Source organism: Chiloscyllium plagiosum, unplaced genomic scaffold, assembly GCF_037043375.1.
Source record: "Chiloscyllium plagiosum isolate Xiang-an unplaced genomic scaffold, Cpla_swu_hap1 HiC_scaffold_24, whole genome shotgun sequence".
Classification (NCBI taxonomy): domain Eukaryota; kingdom Metazoa; phylum Chordata; class Chondrichthyes; order Orectolobiformes; family Hemiscylliidae; genus Chiloscyllium; species Chiloscyllium plagiosum.
The window spans coordinates 36,955,022-36,978,102 of record NW_028270162.1 but is presented as its reverse complement, the minus strand read 5'-3'; the positions used below and the strand labels follow the sequence as shown (position 1 = coordinate 36,978,102).

Here is a 23,081-nt window from a genome sequence, read left to right as displayed (position 1 = left end):
CTGAATGTTACTTGTTTCTAAGTTGGTGGAGTGAAAAATAAAATGGGAAAATTACTTGCAACTCTCACTTAGAAAAGCCAAGACTCAGAAAGCCTAAAACTTCAATCTTTACTCTGTGACCAGCTGGCCATACCCCTAAGTTTAAACTTTAAATTTTTACTCTGATGTGGTAATAAGCCTACCTTAGATCTGTTTGACAATCACCCACCTCACTCGTACCAAGCTTTGGTCTCACACCCATTCCAGACTGTTCTGCACAGCTGACTTCCTCAGCCTGCTGTGGGAGATTTACTAGTATATTTGGAAATCTGATAAAATGTCCGATCTTGTACATGCACCAAATCTTTCATCTGAATGATATCATGCAATATACCACTTATAAAAATAATGTGCAAGTGAAATTGAGTCACTGGAATTTAGTTTATTTAGTTTTAATAACAATCTATTGGAATATATATTTGTGCCAATAATTCAAACATGATTTACACTATAATTTCTAAATGTACACTTACTGGGCATTACAAAAAGGAGAGAGAATTCAAACTACTAGATATAGTGCAACGAAAAAGTCAGCCTCTGTATAGAAAACTTGTAAATTATAGTATTACTCTTCCACATGGACAAAAGGAAAAGACAGATTTTGCATTTCTATGACATCTTTCATACGTCAGGATGCCTCAAGTGATTTATAGACAATGAATTTTGGCAAATTTGGCAGGTAATAAGCACACTGCACAAGACACAAACAGTTATGGTGAGCTAAATATTTCTACTTCTGGAAATCAGCTGTCCACCAATATCCACCACAACTCCACTGATTCTCAGTTACCTTGACTACACCTCCTCACACCCTTCTTTTTGCCAGGATTCCAATACATTCTCCCAGTTACTCCATTTCCATTATATTTATTCTAATTATGCCACCTTCCACTGGGGTGCCTCCAATATGACTTTCTTTATCCTGAACAAAGGACGTCTGGTTCCCCCCCAACCCTTGACAAGATCTTCATGTTTCAGACCCATCTCCTGCACTTCTGCCCTTACTCCTTCCCCTCTTTCCTAGGATGATGCCTCCCCCTTGACCTTACTTCCTCATTTCGAGTTCACTACTCTCTGCATTCTAAGGATTATGCTTTGCCATTTCTGCCATCGCCAGCAAGACATTACCACCAAACATAAATTTCCCTCCCCTCCATTGTCAGCATTCTGTAAGGACCATTCCCTCTGTGACACCCTGGTCCACTTCTCCATCACTTCTAACACTTCTTCACTTCTGTATGGCACCTACACATGCAATTGCAGAAGAAGATGTAACACTTGCCCATTCACTATCTCCCTCCTCACTGTCAAAGGCGCCAAACACACTTTCAAGGTGAAGCAGCTTTTCACTTGCACTTTTTTCAATTTAGTCTCCCGTATTCACTGCTCACAATGCAGTCTCCTTCACATTGACAAGACCAAACACAGATTGTTTTGAGGAGCACCTCCGCACTGTCTGTAGGAATGACCTTGAACTTCCAGTTGCTTGGCATTTCAATAAACATCTTGCTCTTATGCTAATATTTCTTTCTTGGGCCTGCTGCAATTGTCCAACAAAGCACAATACAAGCTCGAGAAACAACACCTCATTTTCTGCTTAAACACCTTACAGCCTAAAGTTCTGAATATTGGATTCCCAAATTTCAGAAACTGACTGCATGATGTCTGTTCTCCATTTTTCTTACAGTTTCCAACCAGCTCCACAGCCTTATCTTGATTATGTTTTGTTTCTTTTGCTCAGTAGACTGGACCGGTTCTTTCCTTTTCAAATGTTAATTTAATCCTAATGATGCAGGAAGGCTAGTGATGCGAGATAAGGAAATAGCTGAAGAATTTAATAAGTACTTTGTGTCAGTTTTCACAGTGGAAGATATGAGTAATATCCCAACAATTAAGGAGAATTAGGGGGACATTACAAAAGAGAAAGTACTAAAAAAGCTAAAAGATCTAAAAATTGTTAAACCTCCTGGCTCCGATGGGCTACAACCTAGAGTTTTGAGGGAGGTGACTGAGGAAATAGCAGAGGCGTTGGTTGTAATCTTTCAAAAGTCACTGGAGTCAGGGAAAGTCCCAGATGTTAGGAAAATCGCTGTTGTAACCCCCTTGTTCAAGAAAGGATCAAGACAAAAGATGGAAAATTATTGGCTGATTAACCTAACATCAGTTGTAGATAAAATTCTAGAATCCATTGTTAAGGATGAGATTTCTAAATTTGTGCAAGTGCAGGATCGGATTAGAACAAGTCAACATGGATTTAGTAAGGGGAGGTTGTGCCTGACAAATATGTTAGATTTCTTTGAAGAGGTAACAAGTAGGTTAGACCAGGGAAACCCAGTGGATGTTATCTATCTAGACTTCCAAAAGGCCTTTGATAAGGTGCCTCACAGGAGGCTGCTGAGTAAGGTGAGCTACTGGCATAGATGGAGGATTGGCTGACTGACAGAAGGCAGAGAGTTGGGATAAAAGGTTCTTTTTCAGAATGGCAGCTGGTGACAAATGGTGTCCCACAGGGTTCAGTGTTGTGGCCACAGTTGTTCACTTTATATATTAATGATCTGGATGAAGGGACTGGGGAATTTTGGTGAAGTTCGTCAATGTTACGAAGTTGGGCGGCCAGCCAAGTAGTATTGAGGAGGTGGGGAGGCTGCAGAAAGATTTAGACAGTTTAAGAGAGTGGTCCAGGAAATGGCTGATGAAATTCAACGTGAACAAATGAGAGGTCTGGCACTTGGAAAAAAGAATACAGGCATGGACTATTTTCTGAACGGTGAGAAAATTCATAAAGCCAAAGTACAAAGGAATCTGGGAGTGCTAGTCCAGGATTCTCTAAATGTTTACTTGCAGGTTGAGTCCGTGGTTAATAAAGCAAATGTAATGTTGTCATTTATCCCAAGAGGGTTGGAATATAAAAACAGCAATGTGCTTCTGAGACTTTATAAAACTCTAGTTAGGCCCCATTTAGAATACTGTGTCCAATTTTGGGCCCCATACCTCAGGAAGGACATACTGGCACTGGAGCATGTCCAGTGGAGATTCACACGGATGATCCCTGGAATGGTAAGCCTAACATACGATGAACGGCTCAGGATCCTGGGATTGTATTCATTAGAGTTAAAAAGGTTGAGGGGAGATTTAATAGAATCTTACAAAATAATGCATGGCTTAGAAGGGGTGGATGCTGGGAATTTGTTTCCGTGAGGCAGGGAGACTCGGACTAAGCCTTAGAATTAGAGGGGATCAATTTAGAACAAAAATGAGACATTTCTTCAGCCAGAGAATGGTGGACCTGTGGAATTCATTGTCACGGAGTGCAGTGGAGACCGGGACGTTACATGTCTTCAAGGCAGAGATTGATAAATTCTTAATCTCGCAAGGCATTAAGGGCTACAGGGAGAATGCAGGTAAGTGGAGTTGAAATGCCCATCAGCCATGATTAAATGGCGGAGTGGACCCGAGGGTCAAATGGCCTTATTTCCACTCCTATGTCTTAACGTCTTATGGATGAAATTGCTCCAATAACCTTGAGGCTGGGCAGTATGGAAACAGCCCATTAGCCCTGACAAAATCTCAGAGGGAAAAAACAGTTTTATTTTGCTTTTAAGAGTTCTACTTATACATAACACTTCCTGAAAACATGGGGCATGCTCTGTTATCGTACTGCGTTGCCCATTCTTCCCTTTAGAAGCCCTATGTTCTGTTGCATGAAGACAAGAGCAATCTGAGGAATCCAAGTTCAATTCCAACTTTAGGTGACTGTGTTGAGTTTGATTTATAAAACCATGAGGGGCATAGCCAAAGTCATTTTCCAAAACTAGATGGCATAGGTTTAAAGTGAGAGGTGAAAGATTTAAAAAGGATCTGAGCAGGAACTTTTTTTACATAGAGGGTGCAGTGTTTATGGAATGAGCTGCCAGAGGAAATGGTAGAAGAGCGTACAATTACAATATTTAAAAGATATTTGGACAGGTACATGGATAGGAAATATTTACAGGGCCAAATGCAAGCAAATGGGAATAGTTCCGTTTGAGAAACTTGGTTGGCAGGAACAAGTTGGGCCGAAGTGCCCGTTTGTGTGCTGTATACCTCTATGACTCTTAATTGGGTATGCAGGAACTGGAGTACGCCATTCAGCCCTTGACCCTGCTCCATCATTCAATAAGATCATGGCCGATTTATGGCTTAACTCCATATGCCTACCTTGGGTCCATATCCATTGTTACTATTGCTTAAAAAAAACACTATCTCAGATTTAAATTGCACAATTAAATTAGCATTGACTGCCATTTGAGGAAGACAGTTCCAAACCTCTTCTACTTTTTGTGTGTAGAAAGTGTTTTCTAAAATCTCTCCTGAATGGTCTGGCCCCAGTGTTTACTCCAAGATCCCTGGTTTAGAATCTTCAACCAGTCTTTCTATATTCATATCCTGAAGATCTCGAATAGATCACTCCTTAACCTTTTAAATGATTTCTAAAATGCATTTAGAATAAAGGCCTAATTTGTCTAATCTCTGTCATAATTTGACGCCTGACGTCAATACATTATCCTTGTAAACCTGCTCTGAACTCCTTCTAGGGCCAAAATATCCTTCCTAAGGTGCAGTGCCTACAGCTGCTGACAGTATTCTTAATGGGGAGTAACAAGGGTTTTGTATAACTGCAGCATAACATCTGCATCCCTAAACTCCAGCGCTTTAGATAATAAACCTCTAAGGTAAATATTATAGCGCTGAAACTGTAATATTCCAACAACAATGAATTTTTGTTTCCCCAAATGCAGAGCCCAGAATTTAAATGAAGTACTTTGGGTAAGATCTCTGACCAAAGTTGAAAATAACTGAGTAAAGCTTTCTTTTTTATTTCAGCCCCTCTATCATGAGGCTTAGAATTCTATTTCCCATTCTGACTATTTTTTCCTATCATTTTGCATTAAATTATTTGCAGACATGTGCATCTGAATCTTATTGCCCTTCTACAGTTCCTAGTTTTTCACAATTAAGAAAATGTTCCAATTTATCTTTCTTGAAACCAAAATGGATAACCTCACATTTCTAAAAACTGACCTTAGTTTGCCAGTTTTATCTATTTACTGAAACAAACATGATCTAATAGGATTTTAAACAATTAACCATCAAACATGAGGGGCATGGATGGGTGAATAGCCAAGGTCTTTTTTCCCAGGTTTGGTGAGTTCAAAACTAGAAGGCATAAGTTTAAGGTGAGAGGAGAAAGATTTAAAAGGGACCCTCTTTTCATGCAGAGGGTTGTGTGTGTATGGAATGAGCTGCCAGAGGTGGTAGTGGTGGTAGCTGGTACAATTACAACATTTAGAAGGCATCTGATTAGATTAGATTAGATTACTTACAGTGTGGAAACAAGTCCACACCGCCCCGCCGCAGTGCAACCCACCCAGACTCATTCCCCTACATTTACCCCTTCATCTAACACTACGTGCAATTTAGCATGGCCAATTCGCCTAACCTGCATATTTTTAGATTGTGGGAGGAAACCGGAGCACCCGGAGGAAACCCACGCAGCCACGGGGAGAATGTGCAAACTCCACACAGAGTCACCTGAGGCGGGAATTGAACCCGGGTCTCTGACGCTGTGAGGCAGCAATGCTAACCACTGTGCCACCGTGCCGCCCACATCTGGTTCGGTATGTGAATAGGAAGGATTTGGAGGGATATGGGCCAAATGCTGTCAAGTAGGACTAGATTAATTTAAGATATCTTGTCGATATGGATAAGTTGGACCGAAGGTTCTGATTCTGTGCTGTACATCTCTATGACTCCAAAAAAATCACTGTTGTTCTTCGAGAGCCATCTTGAAGGATCTGAATTTCGCTGGTTCCACATAATCACCAGGTTCAACATCTTCTCAGTGACATTCACCTCACTTCCCACAGTTCTCTCATTTGTTGAACTTAACTTTTTTTTAAATAAATCATTGTTATTTCATGATAAGTGAAAATGTAGCTACATTCCTATTACAAACCGGTTTTAAAAATAACTCAGTCTTTGTTATACCGAAATCAGCTCTAGTATTTCCAGGGAGGACTTAACATGACAGAATCTGTTACCTTGGGTTGGCTATATGAAACAGAATCTGACAGTTTACCAGCTTTCTGTTTATTGCAATACTTTGGTCCTGAGAATCCAGTAAAAGGTGAAATTGGTTTACACTGCAATTGCTCTGTGTTCCTTGTAGTATTCAGTTTTCCTTTCACAAAATCTGTTTTCACAATTCTTTTCCAAGGACTGGATTTCCTCACTAAAGACTTTGATTGTTCGAGAATTGGGGTGCTATTAGTAGAGTGTTCATCACTCTTTGGCTGCTTCCAATAATCTGATTTACCTCTGTTTTCAGCAATAGCATCAGTAGAAGATTCTCTTGTGACTAAATAAAGTGGTTTCACTGGATTTCCTTTGGCAGACGAGAACTGAGAGCTACACGAACAAAATGCATTTGAGCTAACGTTATGGACTGAGGGACTCCACAGGAGCGGACGAATCTTTATTTTATCTTCTTGTGCAGTCCATGGAGCCTCCCAGTTTGGATCCTCTTGCTTTGGGCCAAATAGTGACTCGTCACAGTAGCTAGGCACATGGCCTTTTAACCTTGATTAAGAAAGAAAATAAAACCAACATTAATATTCAATAAATGCACAAGATGGCAATTACTTTTTTTTAACATTCTGGATTGAGTAGCTCTACGTGGGCTCTTTTTATTAAGGTGGCTTGGACATCTGCAATTTTGTAACTACCATCGAATTTCTTAGTCAATATTCCAGTTGGTAAAGAAAAACCAAAGAACCATGGATGCTGGAGATCAGAAGCATAAGCAGAAATTGCTGGAAATAAGGGCCAGTTGACCAGAAATGTTAACTCGGTTTTCTCTCCACGGATGCTACTGGGTCTTCTGAGTTTTTCCAGTAATTTCTGTTTGTGATTCCAGTTGGTAACCCTCACATGATACAGAATTTCTGGGTGAAACAGATTTCCTGAAAATTTTCCTTCAGATCATCCAAAATTTGTTAGCACACTTAAGATGGTAAAGTAACAAACCACACAACTTAGCAAGATTTTTCAAAGTAAACTAGCCTTCAAATATTTACATGTTATGAATCATTTTATTGCTGCAGTACAGTCAATAAAGATGTCTCTTTAAGCTGGAAGTCACTACATGATGCAGAAGTCATCATAGAATGTGGCAAAACTACTTGGTCTTGGCTTTTACCATTTTTAATCAAAAGCATCCGATAAATTAAACTTGGTACAAATTATTTATCAAATTGGCTTGACAAAAATTTGTAAAAACATAGAATATATTCAAATTCTGAAGAAAGTAGAGATACAAGTATAGGGAGTGATGGTATATAGCAAATTTTATTGAATGATGGCACTATCTGTTTTGTTCATTGTGAAATAACTCCAAAGAGGCTGGTACCCCATCACTTTATTTACAAATGGAGAGTCCTTGACACTGATCCAGCTCACAGATGAATAAGATATCTGACACCATCTTAATTGTGCCAGCAAATTTTGGATGATCTGATGAAAATTCTGAATGCACACCTAAAATGTACATCAGTCTTTAGAAGGCCAATTTCTCCTCTAGAAAGTAATTTCTCAACATAACAAAGAGAGGACATGTTTAAAAGCAAACACTATAAACAGTTTTACAATCTGGCTACAATTCAAACAAGCTTTAGTTTCATATCTAATTTTTATGTGCAATTTGCTGTCCGAAATCAAAAATGCTTTTTAACAATAAAAGTTAAGTCTCAATGTGTAGAAAGGCAAAGCCACACAGGATTGGGCTAGTGACATTCGAAGTCACAAACTCAAATTTGTGACCTATCAGTTGATAACACAACTCTCTCGGAAATTTACTTGAACACATATATATATGAATTTAAAGCATACGTAGGCCACTCTGCAGATCGAGTTTGCTCTGCCATTCAGTAAGTTTCTGGCTGATCTCCACACTCCTGGCTCCATCAAAACCTTAGGCACCCTTATTCATTTAGAATCTATCCACGTCCGTCTTAACAATATTCAAAGATACTGCTTCCACTACCCTTTGAGGTACAGGTAGTTCTTCTAGAATGTGACAGTAGTGTTCTCAAGCAACCCCATGGTATAGAAAAATCATGCTTTAGAAATAGTGCTTAAAGTGTTGCGATGTAATTGCTTACAGCCAACACGTTTTAAAAGGTTTGCGCTTTAGAAAGTGTTCCTAATTCATCAATCACATTACAGTGAATTCGCATTAACAAAAAGCGCATTATAGCATAACCACCTGTAGTGAGTTCCAAAAACTAATGAAAATTTTTTCTTCTCAAAGAAATAGATAATGCTTCATTTTGAAATGATGACCCCTTGTAATAAAAGCACAATACTGCAGATGTTGGCAACCTGAAAGAAACACAGGAAATGCTGGAGAAACTCAGGTCTGGCAGCATCTGTGGTGTTGCCTGGTTGTAGATTCTTCCACAGGAGGAAGCATCTATCCAAACGCATATGCAAGTATAAACCTAAGATAATTGATAAACAAAGCAGAGCTGACATAAACGTATTTTATGATCCAAAACTCAATGCCTGAATTGGGGGTGGAAGTACGAACATTGGAAATAGAAGCACAAGTAGCCCATTTGCTCCAATAACTCTGCTCTGCCATTCAGTTAGACCATAACTGATTATTTACCTCAACACCATTTTTTCAGACCAGTCCCATATCTCCCAATATTTTTAATACCTAGCAATCTGTTGCTTTCCTTCTTGAACATATTCAATGTCCACAGGGGTAGAAAATTCCAAACATTCAATACTCTGTGTGAAAAGGAATTCCTTCTCCCAGTCCTAAATGGCTTGCATCTTGTTCTGAGAACCACCTTTTCTAGTTCCACACCCCAATGGTAGAAGCAACATCCTTACTCCATCTGCCTTGTCCAGCCCTGTCAGAATTTTATATGCTTCAGTGAGATTACCTCTCAGTCTTCTAAACTCGAGGTAATATAGGTCTGCTTTATTCACAGATCATTCTTATCATCCAAAAATCAGTCCAGCTCATACACTGGTTCATTCTGAATCAATCATTGTTGCACTCAGTCTATGGCAAGGAGAAGGTAAAGAGATTAAAATCGTACACAATACCTCAGGTTCAATCTTATCAAGGAACAATGTAATTGCAGCAAGACATCTTTTTTCACAAAACAAGTCCTCTTGCAATAAAGGTCAACATACTATTTGCCTTGGTGCACCAGTATGTTAGCTACAGTGACTCATGAACTCAAATCCCTTTGAACATCAACACTTCCCAATCTCTCACCATGTACAAACTATTCCAACTTTCTGATATCTTTACTAATAAGTGGTAACTTCACGTTTTTCCACATTATATATTGAAGGAATGCCAATAATAGCGTTCATAAGGGTATTAGATTAGAACTTGAAAAAAAATGTGCTAGCTTGTGGGAAAACAAGAGAATGAAACCTATTGGATAGTTAATTTAATCAATTAGTACAGGCACAATAGGCTGAATGAGTTCCTTTCGTGCTGTAGCATTCTATTTACCTGTCAAATTACAAAACAAACAATAACAAACTTTCAAAAGCTTCAAGTCTTCATGATGATAGCCAGCCCTTAGCCTCCTTGGCATAGGATGGATTGTTTGAAAGAGTGCTACCAAGATTTGTTGAGTTAGAAGAAAGTTAAACAGCAAATTATTTCCAACATACTATCACATGTATTTGTTTTGCCAAAATTGTTTGAAACAACAAGCTGAAAGTCAGGTACACTGAGCCAATATCTTCTGATTTTTTTTTAATATCTAGAAATCTATTGATCTCATATTCAATGACTGTGTCCCCATGCCCTCAATGGTGATGAATTCCAAAAACTTACCAGCCCAAAATGAAGAAATTTATCCTCTATTCAGTCCTAATTTGCTTCTTATTCTGAGACTGTGTCCCTGGTTCTAGATGCCCTAGCCATTCTTCCTGCAACTGTCCCATCATCCATTATGGTAAAAGGTGAAAGAGTACTGTTTGGATGTAAGAATAATGAACTGATATACATAACAATCCATAAGATTTTAAATGAGTAGAAAATTAGTACTGTGCTGTATGCTTAATTTACAAAAGCATGCATTACTAAAGGTGGCAATGCAAATAGTTAAGCAAAAGTTTCCTGATTTTGTATCGAAATAGGAGAAAGTGAGGACTGCAGATGCTGGAGATCAAAGCTGAAAAATGTGTTGCTGGAAAAGCGCTGAAGAAGGGCTTATGCCCGAAATGTCGATTCTTCTGCGCCTTGGATGCTGCCTGACCTGCTGTGCTTTTCCAGCGACACATTTTTCAGCTTTGTATCTAAATACACAATACAAACATAAGGAAGTAACTCTGAACAATACAAGATATTGATTCAGCTATAAATGGCAGAAGTGTATGTAATTTAGGGTATATAACTCAAGGAAACATGAAAGGAATTACAAAATGTAATGTAGGTAAAGATGCAGTTATATGCGACTTGCATTAGCTGGTTATTTTTTCACTAAAGATATGATTTAAATCTTCAAGGTCCTTTTTCTCAAGTTCTCTGCTTGAAAACAGGTTGCCGATTTTTTGCTGAACCAGTCTTAATTAATTATGCTTTTTTAAACTACAGATAGGGTAAGGACATAGGCTCTGAACCTATTCCAGCCACAGCAAAGATTGAACCCCTTACGTTTGCTACTAATTTGATCTACATGCTAGCTATATAGTCAATTGAATTAACCAGGCCTACGTTTCAAGATGACCATAAAGTTTGGTAATGTTTGATTACTTCCACAGGTCAATAAATAAAGAAATCAGAACTCCAAGATCACCAAAAGAATTGAAGAGTTTAGCAGAAATGTATTTACTCAAAGTGCCCAGAATGTGGAATTCTCTGCCACAAAACAGTGTTCAACTAGACTATACAAAGCCTTCTGTTAACAAAAATAATTATGGAACACTAGCAAGGTGGGACTTGTTTAATCCCTCATGCTAGAAAACAAAGCTTTAGACTTCATGGTTCAGGTGACATGGGAACAAAACTCCGCAATTCAGTTCTATCATCTGCAATAACCTACCCCAATCCAGAAAGCACTGAGTTGAGTTTGCTGCAGGCATCACCTGCTTTCTCTGTCCGTGTTATTCAGCCCAACATTTTTAATTTTCATATTCTCACATTTACCATTATGGCACCTTAAGTGTTACACCGACATTGAAACATTTAACTATTGCCTGTCATTACCTGTATTTGTTCTTTTTTATTGGCGTGCCACATTTACGTGGGTTTGGAACTAGTCCAACTTCTCCATGAGCACTAGGTTTTATTTGGGAACTTGAACTCCACAATGATGGTTGTTGAGCACCAGTTTGGGATGTGGAATGCCATGGTGATTCAAATTCAGCCACTGGACTCCGAAGCCCATTAGAATTTCCAAACAAGGTTTCATCCACATAGGAAGTCTTTGCTATAACTCTATAATGACTGAATCCTTTATGACGTACGTGACTATATTGAACAGCATTGATTGCTTTGTCAGCTGACATGCCTATTCCTGGAGATGGATTCTGGCAGTCTGATTTGGACTTTTCAAATATGAAGAAGTCAATCTAAAGATGAGAAAAATGAAGAGAATTTTATATCTTCAGTAACTGCATACATTAGTTCATTATGATATTCTGAAAATGAAAACATATCATTATTTCAAGTTATAACTCCTGTACTAACACCAATGCTGAGATCAGTTGCTTCAGCAGGGACAAACAATCAACACCCAGGGACCTATTAATTCTTAGAATCATAGAATCCCCACACTGTGGAAACAGGCTCTTCAGCCCAACAAGTCCACACTGACCCTCTGAAGAGTAACCCAGCCAGACCGATTCCCCCTACCCTGACTAATGCACCTCATCAGCCCATCTCTGAACACTATGGGCAATTTAGCATGGCCAATTCACCTAACTTGCACATTTTTGGACTGTGGGAAGAAACTGGAACACCCGGAGGAAACCCACACAGACACAGGAAGAATGTGCAAACTCCACAGAGACAGTCACCCAAAGTTGGAATTGCACCCAGGTCCCTGGCACTGTAAGGCAGCAGGGCTAACCACTGAGCCACCGTGCCACCTCCATAGGGTAGAATTTACTGATTCAACATCGTAAGCCACCGGGTAAACCTCAACTATTTTTGATATATAAATCAGAAAAAAAAATCGCTATGTACCAATCATGAAAATAGTGAAGTCTCAGCAGCTAAAGATGACATACTGGATACTGTAGATTATGCTGTCAGGATAATACTTCCATATAAGGTTCAAAATAACTGAGGTACCATGTAACATTACCCAAGGTAGCTCAAATAATACTTACACATTCAACCTCCCACCAAATAAAACACTATATGTGATATTAAAGGAAGCAACATTTCAACACAGAGTCCACTCTATCACTCTCCAACATTTGTTGCTCTTTCCCCAAGCATCTTCCTGTGCAATTGGAGGAGATATAACACTGGCTTCTTTGGAGGATATTCGTGGGAATATGTCCAGGGAAGATATTTGAGTGGAACTGAGAAATAAGAAAGGGATTATCACCTTATTGGGATTGTATTATAGACCCCCTATAGTCAGTGGGAAATTGAGAAACAAATTTGTAAGGAGATTTCAGTTATCTGCAAGAATAATAAGATGGTTATGGTTGGAGATTTTAATTTTCCAAACATAGACTGGGACTGCCATAGTGTTAAGTGTTTAGATTAGATTACTTACAGTGTGGAAACAGGCCCTTCGGCCCAACAAGTCCACACTGACCCACCAAAGCGCAACCACTCAGACCCATTCCCCTACATTTACCCCTTCACCTAACACTACGGGCAATTTAGCATGGTCAATTCACCTAACTTGCACATTTTTGGACTGTGGGAGGAAACCGGAGCACCCAGAGGAAACCCACGCAGACACGGGGAGAATGTGCAAACTCCACACAGACAGTCGCCTGAGGTGGGAACTGAACCCGGGTCTCTGGCGCTGTGAGGCAGCAGTGCTAACCACTGTGCCACCGTGCCGCCCCTTCAAAAGGGATAGTTGGAAAATGGGAAACCTTCAAAAATGAGATAACAAGAGTCGAGAGACAGTACATTCCTGTTAGGGTGAAACGAAAGACTGGTAGGTATAGGGAATGCTTGATGATCAAAGAAATTGAGAGTTTGGTTAAGAAAAAGAAGAAAGCATATATCAGTTATAGACAGGAGAGATTAAATGAATCCTTAGAAGAGTATAAAGGCAGTAGGAGTATACTTAAGAGGGAAATCAGGAGACCAAAAAGGCAATATGAGATAGCTTTGGCAAATAAGATTAGGAGAATACAAAGGGATTTCATAAATACATTCAAGACAAAACGGTAACGAGGGAGAGAACAGGGCCCCTCAAAGGTCAGCAAAGCAACCGATGTGGAGAACCGCAGGAGATGGGGGAAATACCAAATGTGTGTTTTGCATCAGTGTTTACTGTTGAGAAGGACATGGAAGATATAGAATGTGGGGAAATAGATGGTGACATCTTGAAAAATGTCCATATTACAAAGGTGCTTGTGCCGGATGTCATGAAATGCATAAAAGTGGATAAATCCCCAGGATCTGATCAGGTGTACCCTAGAACTCTGTGGGAAGCCAGGGATGTGATTGCTGGGCCCCTTGCTGAGATATTTGTATCATCAGTCAAAGGCGAGGTGCCAGAAGACTGAAGGTTAGCTAACGTGGTGCCACTATTTAACAAAGGTGGCATGGAAAAACCAGGGAACTATAGATCAGTGAGCCTGACATTGGTGGTGGGCAAGTTGTTGCAGGGAATCGTGAAGGACAGGATTACATGTATTTGGAAAGACAATGACTGATTAAGAATAGTCAGAATGGCTTTGTGCGTGGGAAATCATGTTTCATGAACTTGATTGAGTTTTTTGAAGAAGTAACAGAGGATTGATGAGGGCAGTGATAGAGGTGATCTACATGGACTTCAGTAGGGTGTTCGACAAGATTCCCCATGGGAGACTGGTTAGCAAGGTTAGATCTTATGGGATTATAGGGAGAACTTGCCATTTTGATACAGAATTGACTTGAAGGTAGAAGACAGAACGTGGTGGTGGAGGATTGCTTTTCAGACTGGAGGCCAGCGAGCAGTGGTGTGCCTCAAGGATTGGTGCTGGGCCCACTACTTTTTGTCATTTATATAAATGATTTGGATGCGAACATAGGAGGTATCGTTAGTAAGTTTGCTGATGACACCAAAATTGGAGGCATAGTGGACAGTAAAGAAGGTTACCTCAGAGTACAATGGGATCTTGATCAGATGGGCCAATGGGCAGAGAAGTGGCAGATGGAGTTTAATTTAGATAAATGTGAGGTGCTGCATTTTGGAAAAGCAAATCAGAGCAGGACTTATCCACTTAATGGTAAGGTCCTGGGAAGTGTTGCTGAACAAAGAGACCTTGGAATGCAGGTACATAGTTCCTTGAAAGTAGAGTCGCAGGTAGATAGGATGGTGAAGAAGGCATTTGGTATACTTTCCTTTATTGTTCACAGCATTGTAAAAGACATTGGTTAGGACACTTTTGGAATATTGCATGCAATTCTGGTCTCCTTCCTATTGGAAAGATGTTGTGAAACTTGAAAAGGTTCAGAAAAGATTCACAAGGATGATACCAGGTTTGGAGGATTTGAGCTATAGGGAGAGGCTGAATAAGCTGGGGCTGTTTTCCCTGGAGCATTGGAGACTGATGGGTGACATTAAAGAGATTTATAAAATCATGAAGAGCATGAATAGGATAAAGAGACAAGGTCTTTTTTCTGGGGTGTTGGGAGTCCAGAATTAGAGAGCATAGGTTTAGGGTGAGAGGGGAAAGATATAAAAGAGACCTGAGGGGCAACTTTTTCATGCAGAGGGTAGTACGTGTGTGGAATGAGCTGCTATTGGAAGTGTTGGAGGCTGGTACAATTACAACATTTAAAAGGCATCTGGATAGAAATATGAATAGAAAGGGCTTAGAGGGATATGGGCCAAGTGCTGGCAAATGGGATTAGATTAGGTTAGGATATCTGGTCGATATGGATGGATTGGACTGAAGGGTCTGTTTCTGTGCTGTACATCTCTAAGACTCTATAACTCCTCTCTCTCCTCACCACACAAACACTCCTGTCATATGAAGTAGTGATTAACCTGTACTTCTTCTAACTTCATATAGTGTAGTCGTTGTAGTACATTGGAGTGACTACTTGTATCTTCACTCACTCTGCAAGCCTGACCCCCATATTTCAGTTGCTTGCCATTTTAATTCACCACATGGCCGTCATGCTTATACTTCTGTCCTCACCTGCTGCAATGTTCCAGGGAAGTCCAAGGCAAGCTTGAGGAACAGCACCTCATCTTATATCTGCGTTCAGCATTGAATTCAATCACCTTTAAAACATGAACCTAGTCCTCCATTTTGATTTTGCTTTGCCAATTGTTAAGTCTGTCTTGTTTTCAGTTTTTCTGTCAAAGCTATCCTTTCTTCTGCAATTCACACTTACTCTAGCTCAATGCTATTCTTTGCTACAACTATTATTTTTGTTATTTTTCCATGACATATTTACTTCATTTCTCTCACCTGTCAATCCATTCCCTAACTTTCCCTTGTGTCTACTTAACACTGACCTCCTCTCCCCCCCCCCCCCCCCCCCCCATCTATACCAATGGCATAAAACTCATTACATTTCTACCGTTCATCGGTTATGAAGACGTCACTTTGGATTTGAAATGTTAACTGTTTGACTCTCCACAGATGCTGCCAAACATGCTGAATTTTTCAAGCACAGGTTTATATTTAAATTTATGTGTTAAGAGAGTTTTAAAACTAAAGTATGCAGACTTATCTTACGAGAGATGCCTGAAAAATCATAGAGCAAAGCAAAATAGTTGAAAAAAATTTTTTTAATTGTGTTTTCATTAACTATGATAGGCTTGAGAACTAGGGGCTGAAGATAGCACTTTGCATCCAATGGTCTCTCCTGGAACAGTATCCTCTGGAAGACGAAAAACTGATTACTCAAAATCAAGCATTTTGTACCTCCTGCAATTCTATCAAAATTTCTTTCAGCACATACCCAAACCCTGACAAACACCACACTAAAACTCTAGCAATATCCTGAACAGAACCCAAGCAGTGCTTCTATTGAGTGTTACATGACCTCTCCTAACCCCTCAGCATTTAGTACCTCAGCTACTCCTACCACTATTTTCCAAATAGATCACCATATCTACCACTGCCAACCTCCTTCACTCATCAGTAATACAGCCAAATTCTATTCCTCATTGACAGACCCCACAAAATAAGTATCACCTTAGAATTCATAAACACTTCCAACTAAGTCCTTTAATCATACTTCCCATGTTCCCCAATTCCTGAGGAGCACGTCAGCTCAAGAGACCCACGATACAGCATGTGGTCTGATATTTTAGTTTTCACAAAGAATCTTATTGCCCTTCAAAGAGCAGAGAAACAGTTGTTAGTTCAACCTAACCTCTGTTACTTAGCCCAACCTCATGAAGAGCTTAAACATTGACTCTCCTGCTCCTCGGATACTGCCTGACCGGCTGTCCTTTTCCAGCACCATACTTTTTGACTCTAGCCCAACTAGCAGTTTGGAATGTGAAACAGTACCCTTTTTCTTCACACTATTTAAGCAAATATTCCCAATTCCCTCCTCCTTAACCTTTTCTCTCATGTATTTCCCCTACTTTGACTCCATCACTCCCCTTGTCCCTACATCCCTTCCACCTTTCAGCTGCAATTATTTTCCCAAATCTCTAATTCTGATTTCAAAACTTCAGTTGATCTTGACTTCCTTTTTTTTTAAATGATTCATAATAAAAACATATATAAAATTATTTCTTGCTGAATATCGTGATGTCAAACAATCTCAACATTTTCAGATAACTCAGTAGCTTGAACATTTGAAGCGCTTATTTCATCGAAGAAGCATTCAGCTACAATCTGCAGCTTGATAATGGAAACATTTCTATCATGGCTCCACCTGCACCAGATGTATATCAGTGATACTCAAAGAGTGAGATATACAGACCAAAAATATAAATATGACGAAGAGCAGACTAAGGTAGAAAATATGATTAGAGACCTTAAATCCTTTAAAATGTATCTGAAAACTCTGTTAGATTTATTTAATTGTTAATAACAAAACAAATAGAGCAGTGATTTAAAGAAATTAAAATTGATTGTTTGTCTAAAATGTAACTTCACTTGCTAAACCACAGCTCCAATACTTAAATCCTGTGTAAGTTGCAGGAGGGAGAAATTTTAAATTTACAAATAGACATTTGGTAGCAGGTTCATGTCTCATCAGTTTAAATAACAAATGATGTGCACAGTTATAAGCAGAGGCCATTAGTTAGTCAATTATATTTCAGGTTAATCTAAAAGCAAGAATGGAAGTTTTCTTAAATTTTTAAATTTAATTTTTCCAGAAGTGTAAGGATAAAACATGAAAGAGGACTTGAAATTGAGGACATTTAAGCTCAAGTACATGATAGATAGCTCCAAGAAGCAGCAAACAGTGTTTCCAAACTAAGATTTAAAGTCACATTTACCTTAAGCCTATTGAGATATTCAGTAAAGAATTTGCTCTGGTATCAATACTGTAAAAGGGTGATTTGTGTATAAGGGACATTTTTCAGAACTTGTAAAGGAGTGTTTTGGGATTAGTGGAAATATATTTTTACTATGTTTAAAACTCTTTCAATTGTGTTATAAGTTAATGGTTTATTCTTTTTATTTTTTTTTAATAATCTTCTGTTTTATTGTTAAAACAAAACATGCAACATGTGTGCTTATGTTCCGGTGAGAAAGCATCTCATTAAAATCAAAACAAAATAAAAAATATGATCTATCAAGTCAGATTTCAGTCTGGGATCCAATTTCACATTTCTGGACTTCAGCTAGGTTATAACAATAAATCTAAATCCATGCTCACAGTCAGCACTCCATACCTGAAATGTTACACACATGACCAGAATAATGGACATTCCTTGAAGCTGGTCATCTTTTCGGCATACTTCACCAAATCACAAAATGTATGGATGGAACCCATGTTAACTTTTTTCGCAACTACAGGTTTTGAATTATATCATTGGCCACAAAGATACGTGAACACATTTTCATCATAATTTTGTATGAGTGGAATATTTTGATATCAATCATATCACACTGTATTTTCTTAATGAATAATTGATTGTCGTGGCAATTATAGCCTAAGCAAGAGTCCTACTCAACACTTTAGTTTCCTGAAACTCTGCTACACAGATGGTCACACGAGTCACCAGAATCTTCTTAACTTCATCACTCCAACAAAACATTCACCTAGATACTGAATCTTCATTTTGTTAATCTTGGCCTTTGAAATCAGCGCAGCTTCAATTGTTGTCAACTTCTCTGAAAGTAGTAATGTCAGATCAGTCTGAACCTATTGAATTGTGTAGTAAGCTTGAGGATCGAACAACATATTTCTGTCCCAATTTCTTATGGTCTAATTTGTACAGTGATGCCAGTTCATATAGAACATCATTTTAAAGCTGTCAATGTGGTCCAATGTTGTGGCTTTGTGAGCATTTTCATGCAATATTTGTTTATTGTATGATTGCAATGACTTACTTGCTCTCTGCAGTAATTAATTAAGACATTGTGGTATTGCATTGGTACACTTACTTGCAAAGTGTCTCTACAGCTACGTTACTTCATTCTGAGACTGATATGTCACTGCATCATACTTTGTGACTTTGGCAAATTCTTTGAAGTATCCTTTCTTCATCTTTGACTGTTGAACATTGTACGCTGTTATATACTTCTTAGAAATGTTTCAATATTGTGCATAATTGAGACCTGTTTCCAAGCATTATCTATTGCAAGATCTTCTCTGTGGGCAACATAATGCTGTTCCAAAAATTTGTTTTCAATGCAGTTTGATACAATACTGAGCTACTCCATTCTTTTAAGCACAAGAGCTGCTGCATCTGGAGTAAACATCATCTTCTGCTCACAGAAAATTACTTGATTGGTGTTACAATGAAGAAAATGTCACAAGCAGTAAGTTACAAAATTCCTGCAAAGACAGTCTTATAAACAACTTCAGATTCTGGTCAAACCTGATAGACAAAATCCACATCCAATTTTGTACAATTAGATCTGTACTTTTATTCACTATCAACGAATAAAAACACAATCTTCACAACTCATCCAAAGACTGCAACTGTGTATCAAAGTTAATATACTCCACAAATTCAAAGACATAATTCTTGCTGTGCCAGTAATTACTGTATAATTTGTTTATTTCAGCATTTGATCATCAATGTCTTGAATAGAAAGCATGGACACATACATCTTTATTGCAAACATGACAGACTTGTAACTTTCATCATGTTGCCATTAGTCTTTTTGTGCATTGTACGCTCTAGCCACATTTCACTATTTCCTGGTGTTTCAGAAGTATTTCAAACATTCTACCTCGGTTGTGCTTTTGTAAACTAATTAAGGAATCCATGTTCAGCCTTTGATTCATATACCACCTTGGATCTCCAATTTCTATTCTCATCACTTTTTTCCAGTGCTGAACTCACCTCCAGCATTTGTTTCGGAGCAAATAGTGTATATGACATTGTAAGTTTCACAGTAAGTGAAAATCTTCCATGTTTGTGTGTTGAATATATCATTATGGTTTTAATGATCTTGGAATAGTTTGAATTGCAGTGAGTGTAAGCTTGAGTGAGAGTATCAACCAATGGTTCAGAAATGAAAACAACAAATGCTGCAGATCACAGCGGTTCAGGGAGCATCCATGGGGAGAGAGAGCAAGCTAACGTTTTGAGTCTAGATGACTCTAGCTCAGAGCTGAAGTAAAGTGTGGAGGGAATAGCACTTATGCTATAGTTGGGAGTGGGGAGTGCGCTGAAAGTGCACCAGCATAGGGTGCTGGTGAAGAAACGATATTCATAATTCCAATTAAGTGACTGGAATGTGAGAATGGCAGAACAATGGTGTGTGTCCTGCCAGAGTTGACCCCCTGTGCCAGCCCATCTCCTTCAAACTATAGCATAAATGCTGTCTGCTCCACACTTCAGCTCTAATGAAGAGTCATCTAGACTCAAAACTTTGCTTGTTCTCTCTCCATGGATGCTGTCTTGTGATCTTCCAGTATCTATAGTAATTTGCTCCTACAATGGTTCAGAAATGTTGGACTTTGTGGATTATAAGTAAGATCATCTTTTTTCTGATTTGCGATATTTGCACAATGTACAGAGAATATTGCCTGGTGTCCCAACCTCTCATTTATCTTAGTAACTTGCCCTTATACATGAGCTGTTGAAATTACTGCCGGAGATACTAGACCTTTAAATCACAGAATATGGTAACTGACTGCTATGATAAAGGAGGCGCAATTTGGTTTTCCCTAACTATCCTGCACTGAGAGGTCTGTCAGATTTAAAGTACAACACTACACTTCTAAAGGACCCCTGATTGGAATCTTTTGTCAGAAATGCAGAACTTTTCTTGCAATTGAAAAAGTGGAGTGGAAACTTTAATGTGATTACCATATCTGAGAAAATTTGGCCAAAATACTGTGGGCTACAATGTACCCACTAGTGAAGCTGGTGGAACTAGACTGGGAAAAAATAGGCATGGATGATCTCTTTGTAGACTTAAGGAACAGGGGAATTTTTGAGGGGATTTAAGGACTTATTTTCCCCATCCTGAAGGTGGTAGGCATATGGAAGTCTCTTCCTGGAAGATTGGTAGAGGCAAAAACCATTGCAACATTTAAGGAATATTTTGATTAACACTTGAAGCACCACAGTGAACAAAACTATAAGAAGCTCTTGTAGTGTATCCCTATGACTGAGCAAGGAGATCTGGGTTAAAGCCCAGCTACCCAGATGTATGTTAATAACATGTGAACACATTGACTAAAAGTAACTAGAAGACAATAGGGCAAGTGCTGGAAAGATGGACTAGAGTAGGGAGGTGCTTCATTACTGGCACAGACACAATGGGCCAAAAAGCCTCTTTTCTTCTTGTAAACCTGTATGTACCTAACCCTCTCATCCCAGAATCAATCTAATGAACCTTTGCGTTTTCTTCCAAGGTAAATATATCCTTCTTTAAATGAGGTGCACAGCATGAAGTACAATATTTCAGTGTGGTCTTATTAAAGACTTATTGCCTCTATACGACTTTATTCTTAAATTAAAAAGTGCGGATGCTGAATGCCTGAAACAAACAAAAAACAGAAATTGCTGGACAAACTCAGCAGGTTTGGCAGCATCCTTGAGAGAAAGTGAGGGCTGCAGATGTTGGAGATCAGAGCTGAAAATGTGTTGCTGGAAAAGCTCAGCAGGTCAGGCAGCATCCAAGGAACAGGAGAATCGACGTTTCAGCTCTGATCTCCAGCATCTGCAGCCCTCAATTCCTGAAGAAGGGCTTATGCCCGGAACATCGATTCTCCTGTTCCTTGGATGCTGCCTGACCTGCTGCGCTTTTCCAGAAACACATTTTCAGCTTGGTAGCATCCTTGGAAAGAAAACAGAGTTAACACTTCAACTCCAGCAACTCTTCTCTTCTAACCTTACGTTCCAACCCCTTTGTAATGAAAAAGCAAAAGTACAGTCCTAAAGTTACAAATCACACAACACCAGGTTTATAGTCCAACAGGTTTAACTGGAAGCACTAGCTTTCGGAGCGCCACTCCTTCATCAGCTAGTGCTTCCAATTAAACTTGTCGGACTATAACCTGGTGTTGTGTGATTTGTAACTTTGTACACCCCAGTCCAACACCGGCATCTCCAAATCATGACTACAATCCTAAAGGCTTGCAAGCAGCATGTTAATCAGCCGTGCTTTGGGCACAAGGATGCTCGAGTCCCCCGAACATAACCAACATTCACCGAGTTATTCGCCTTTGAAAAATATTTAATCTACTTTTCCGTTCTCCTTACAAAGCGTATAATTTCAGATTTCCCCGTAGTACGCTCCATTCACTGGCGGAAGTCTCCCAAAATAAATCACACAGGTAACAAATCCAGTGACGCGCACTGATTCTGTTCAGAGATGGGGGGGAAAGAAACCTGCCACGCAAGCAACGGCCACCCCGACAAATAAGTATTCGTTCCAGTGACTTGGTGCACCGAGTCAGTGGATTGTCTGCCCAAAGTGAATCGTTAACAGTCAGGGGATCACCCGCCATCTCACCTTTACCTGCAGCCGCTCCACACGTTGCGATAGCAGCAAACACCCAGGTTTCAGAGCGACCCCACTCTACACACAGTAGGGGATAGGGGAGGCACACAATTACATTGCACATGCAATAGGATAAATTACCAGAAACTATTAAAGGTACGTTAGATATATTTTTTCAACTATAGAGAAATTTCAGAAAAATACATATCTGTGAGTGTTGAGCCAAACTAATTAAATTGCACACCTGCATTCTCTACCCCCCCCCCCGTTGTCAGCAGCTAGTGGACTTTCCCATTGATCTCTGACCCTGCTAGGAGCCTGCGCAGTTCGCATGAGGGGGAGCGCGTGTGTTTGGTGGAACGGTCGAACGGTTTGAATATCGCCAGGAGATATGGCGCTGAAGAAGAAGCGGCCGAACAGAGGCCGGAAACCCCGGGCCCACAGTCAGCCCCACCATCGCGATGTAGATGTAGAGAGTGACGGCGGGGAGTTCCAGTTGGCTCCTTTAACCGAGGAGGATGACAGCGTGGGCAAGGTTGGTGGCCGCGGCCCGTGAATGAGCGGCTCGCTCTCTGCCGGTGTGAAGTCGGCGAGGCCGATAGGTCGGTCAGTGATGCAGCATGCTGGAAATCTGATCAGAAAAACAATCAGTAAATCGGGCATGCTCCATCGGAAGAATGAATGTGGTGGTGGAGGAGGGAGACACCACAGTTAATGAAATCCGAACCTCT

The 23,081-nt window shown here is 39.6% G+C and overlaps 2 protein-coding genes across 2 annotated transcripts in view; one reads left to right on the top strand and one right to left on the bottom strand.

Moving 5' to 3' along the window:
- Nucleotides 1-74: 74 nt before the first annotated feature.
- LOC122562475 (RBPJ-interacting and tubulin-associated protein 1-like) lies at nucleotides 75-12,032 on the bottom strand. The gene is made up of 2 exons (XM_043715316.2): nucleotides 11,321-12,032; nucleotides 75-6,657 (listed from the first exon to the last, which is right to left on the bottom strand). Exons 1-2 carry the CDS (start codon nucleotides 11,620-11,622, stop codon nucleotides 6,078-6,080), a joined length of 882 nt encoding a protein of 293 aa, XP_043571251.2. The 5' UTR covers nucleotides 11,623-12,032; the 3' UTR covers nucleotides 75-6,077.
- A 10,663-nt stretch (nucleotides 12,033-22,695) lies between these two features.
- The window catches only part of ddx54 (DEAD (Asp-Glu-Ala-Asp) box polypeptide 54), a 52,235-nt gene continuing 51,849 nt past the window's right edge, over nucleotides 22,696-23,081 (top strand). The window contains exon 1 of the mRNA XM_088000085.1: nucleotides 22,696-22,885. Coding sequence (XP_087856211.1) covers nucleotides 22,742-22,885 — 144 coding nt within the window. The 5' untranslated portion in view covers nucleotides 22,696-22,741. The remainder of the gene's footprint in view (nucleotides 22,886-23,081) is intronic.

Excerpts from the sequence above, each read along its gene's own strand:
- LOC122562475 (XM_043715316.2), bottom strand. The coding sequence starts at position 11,622 with ATGTCAGCTGACAAAGCAATCAATGCTGTTCAATATAGTCACGTACGT. Across the intron at positions 6,658-11,320 it reads ATAAAAAAGAACAAATACAG|GTTAAAAGGCCATGTGCCTA; the intron begins GTAATGACAGGC and ends TTCTTAATCAAG.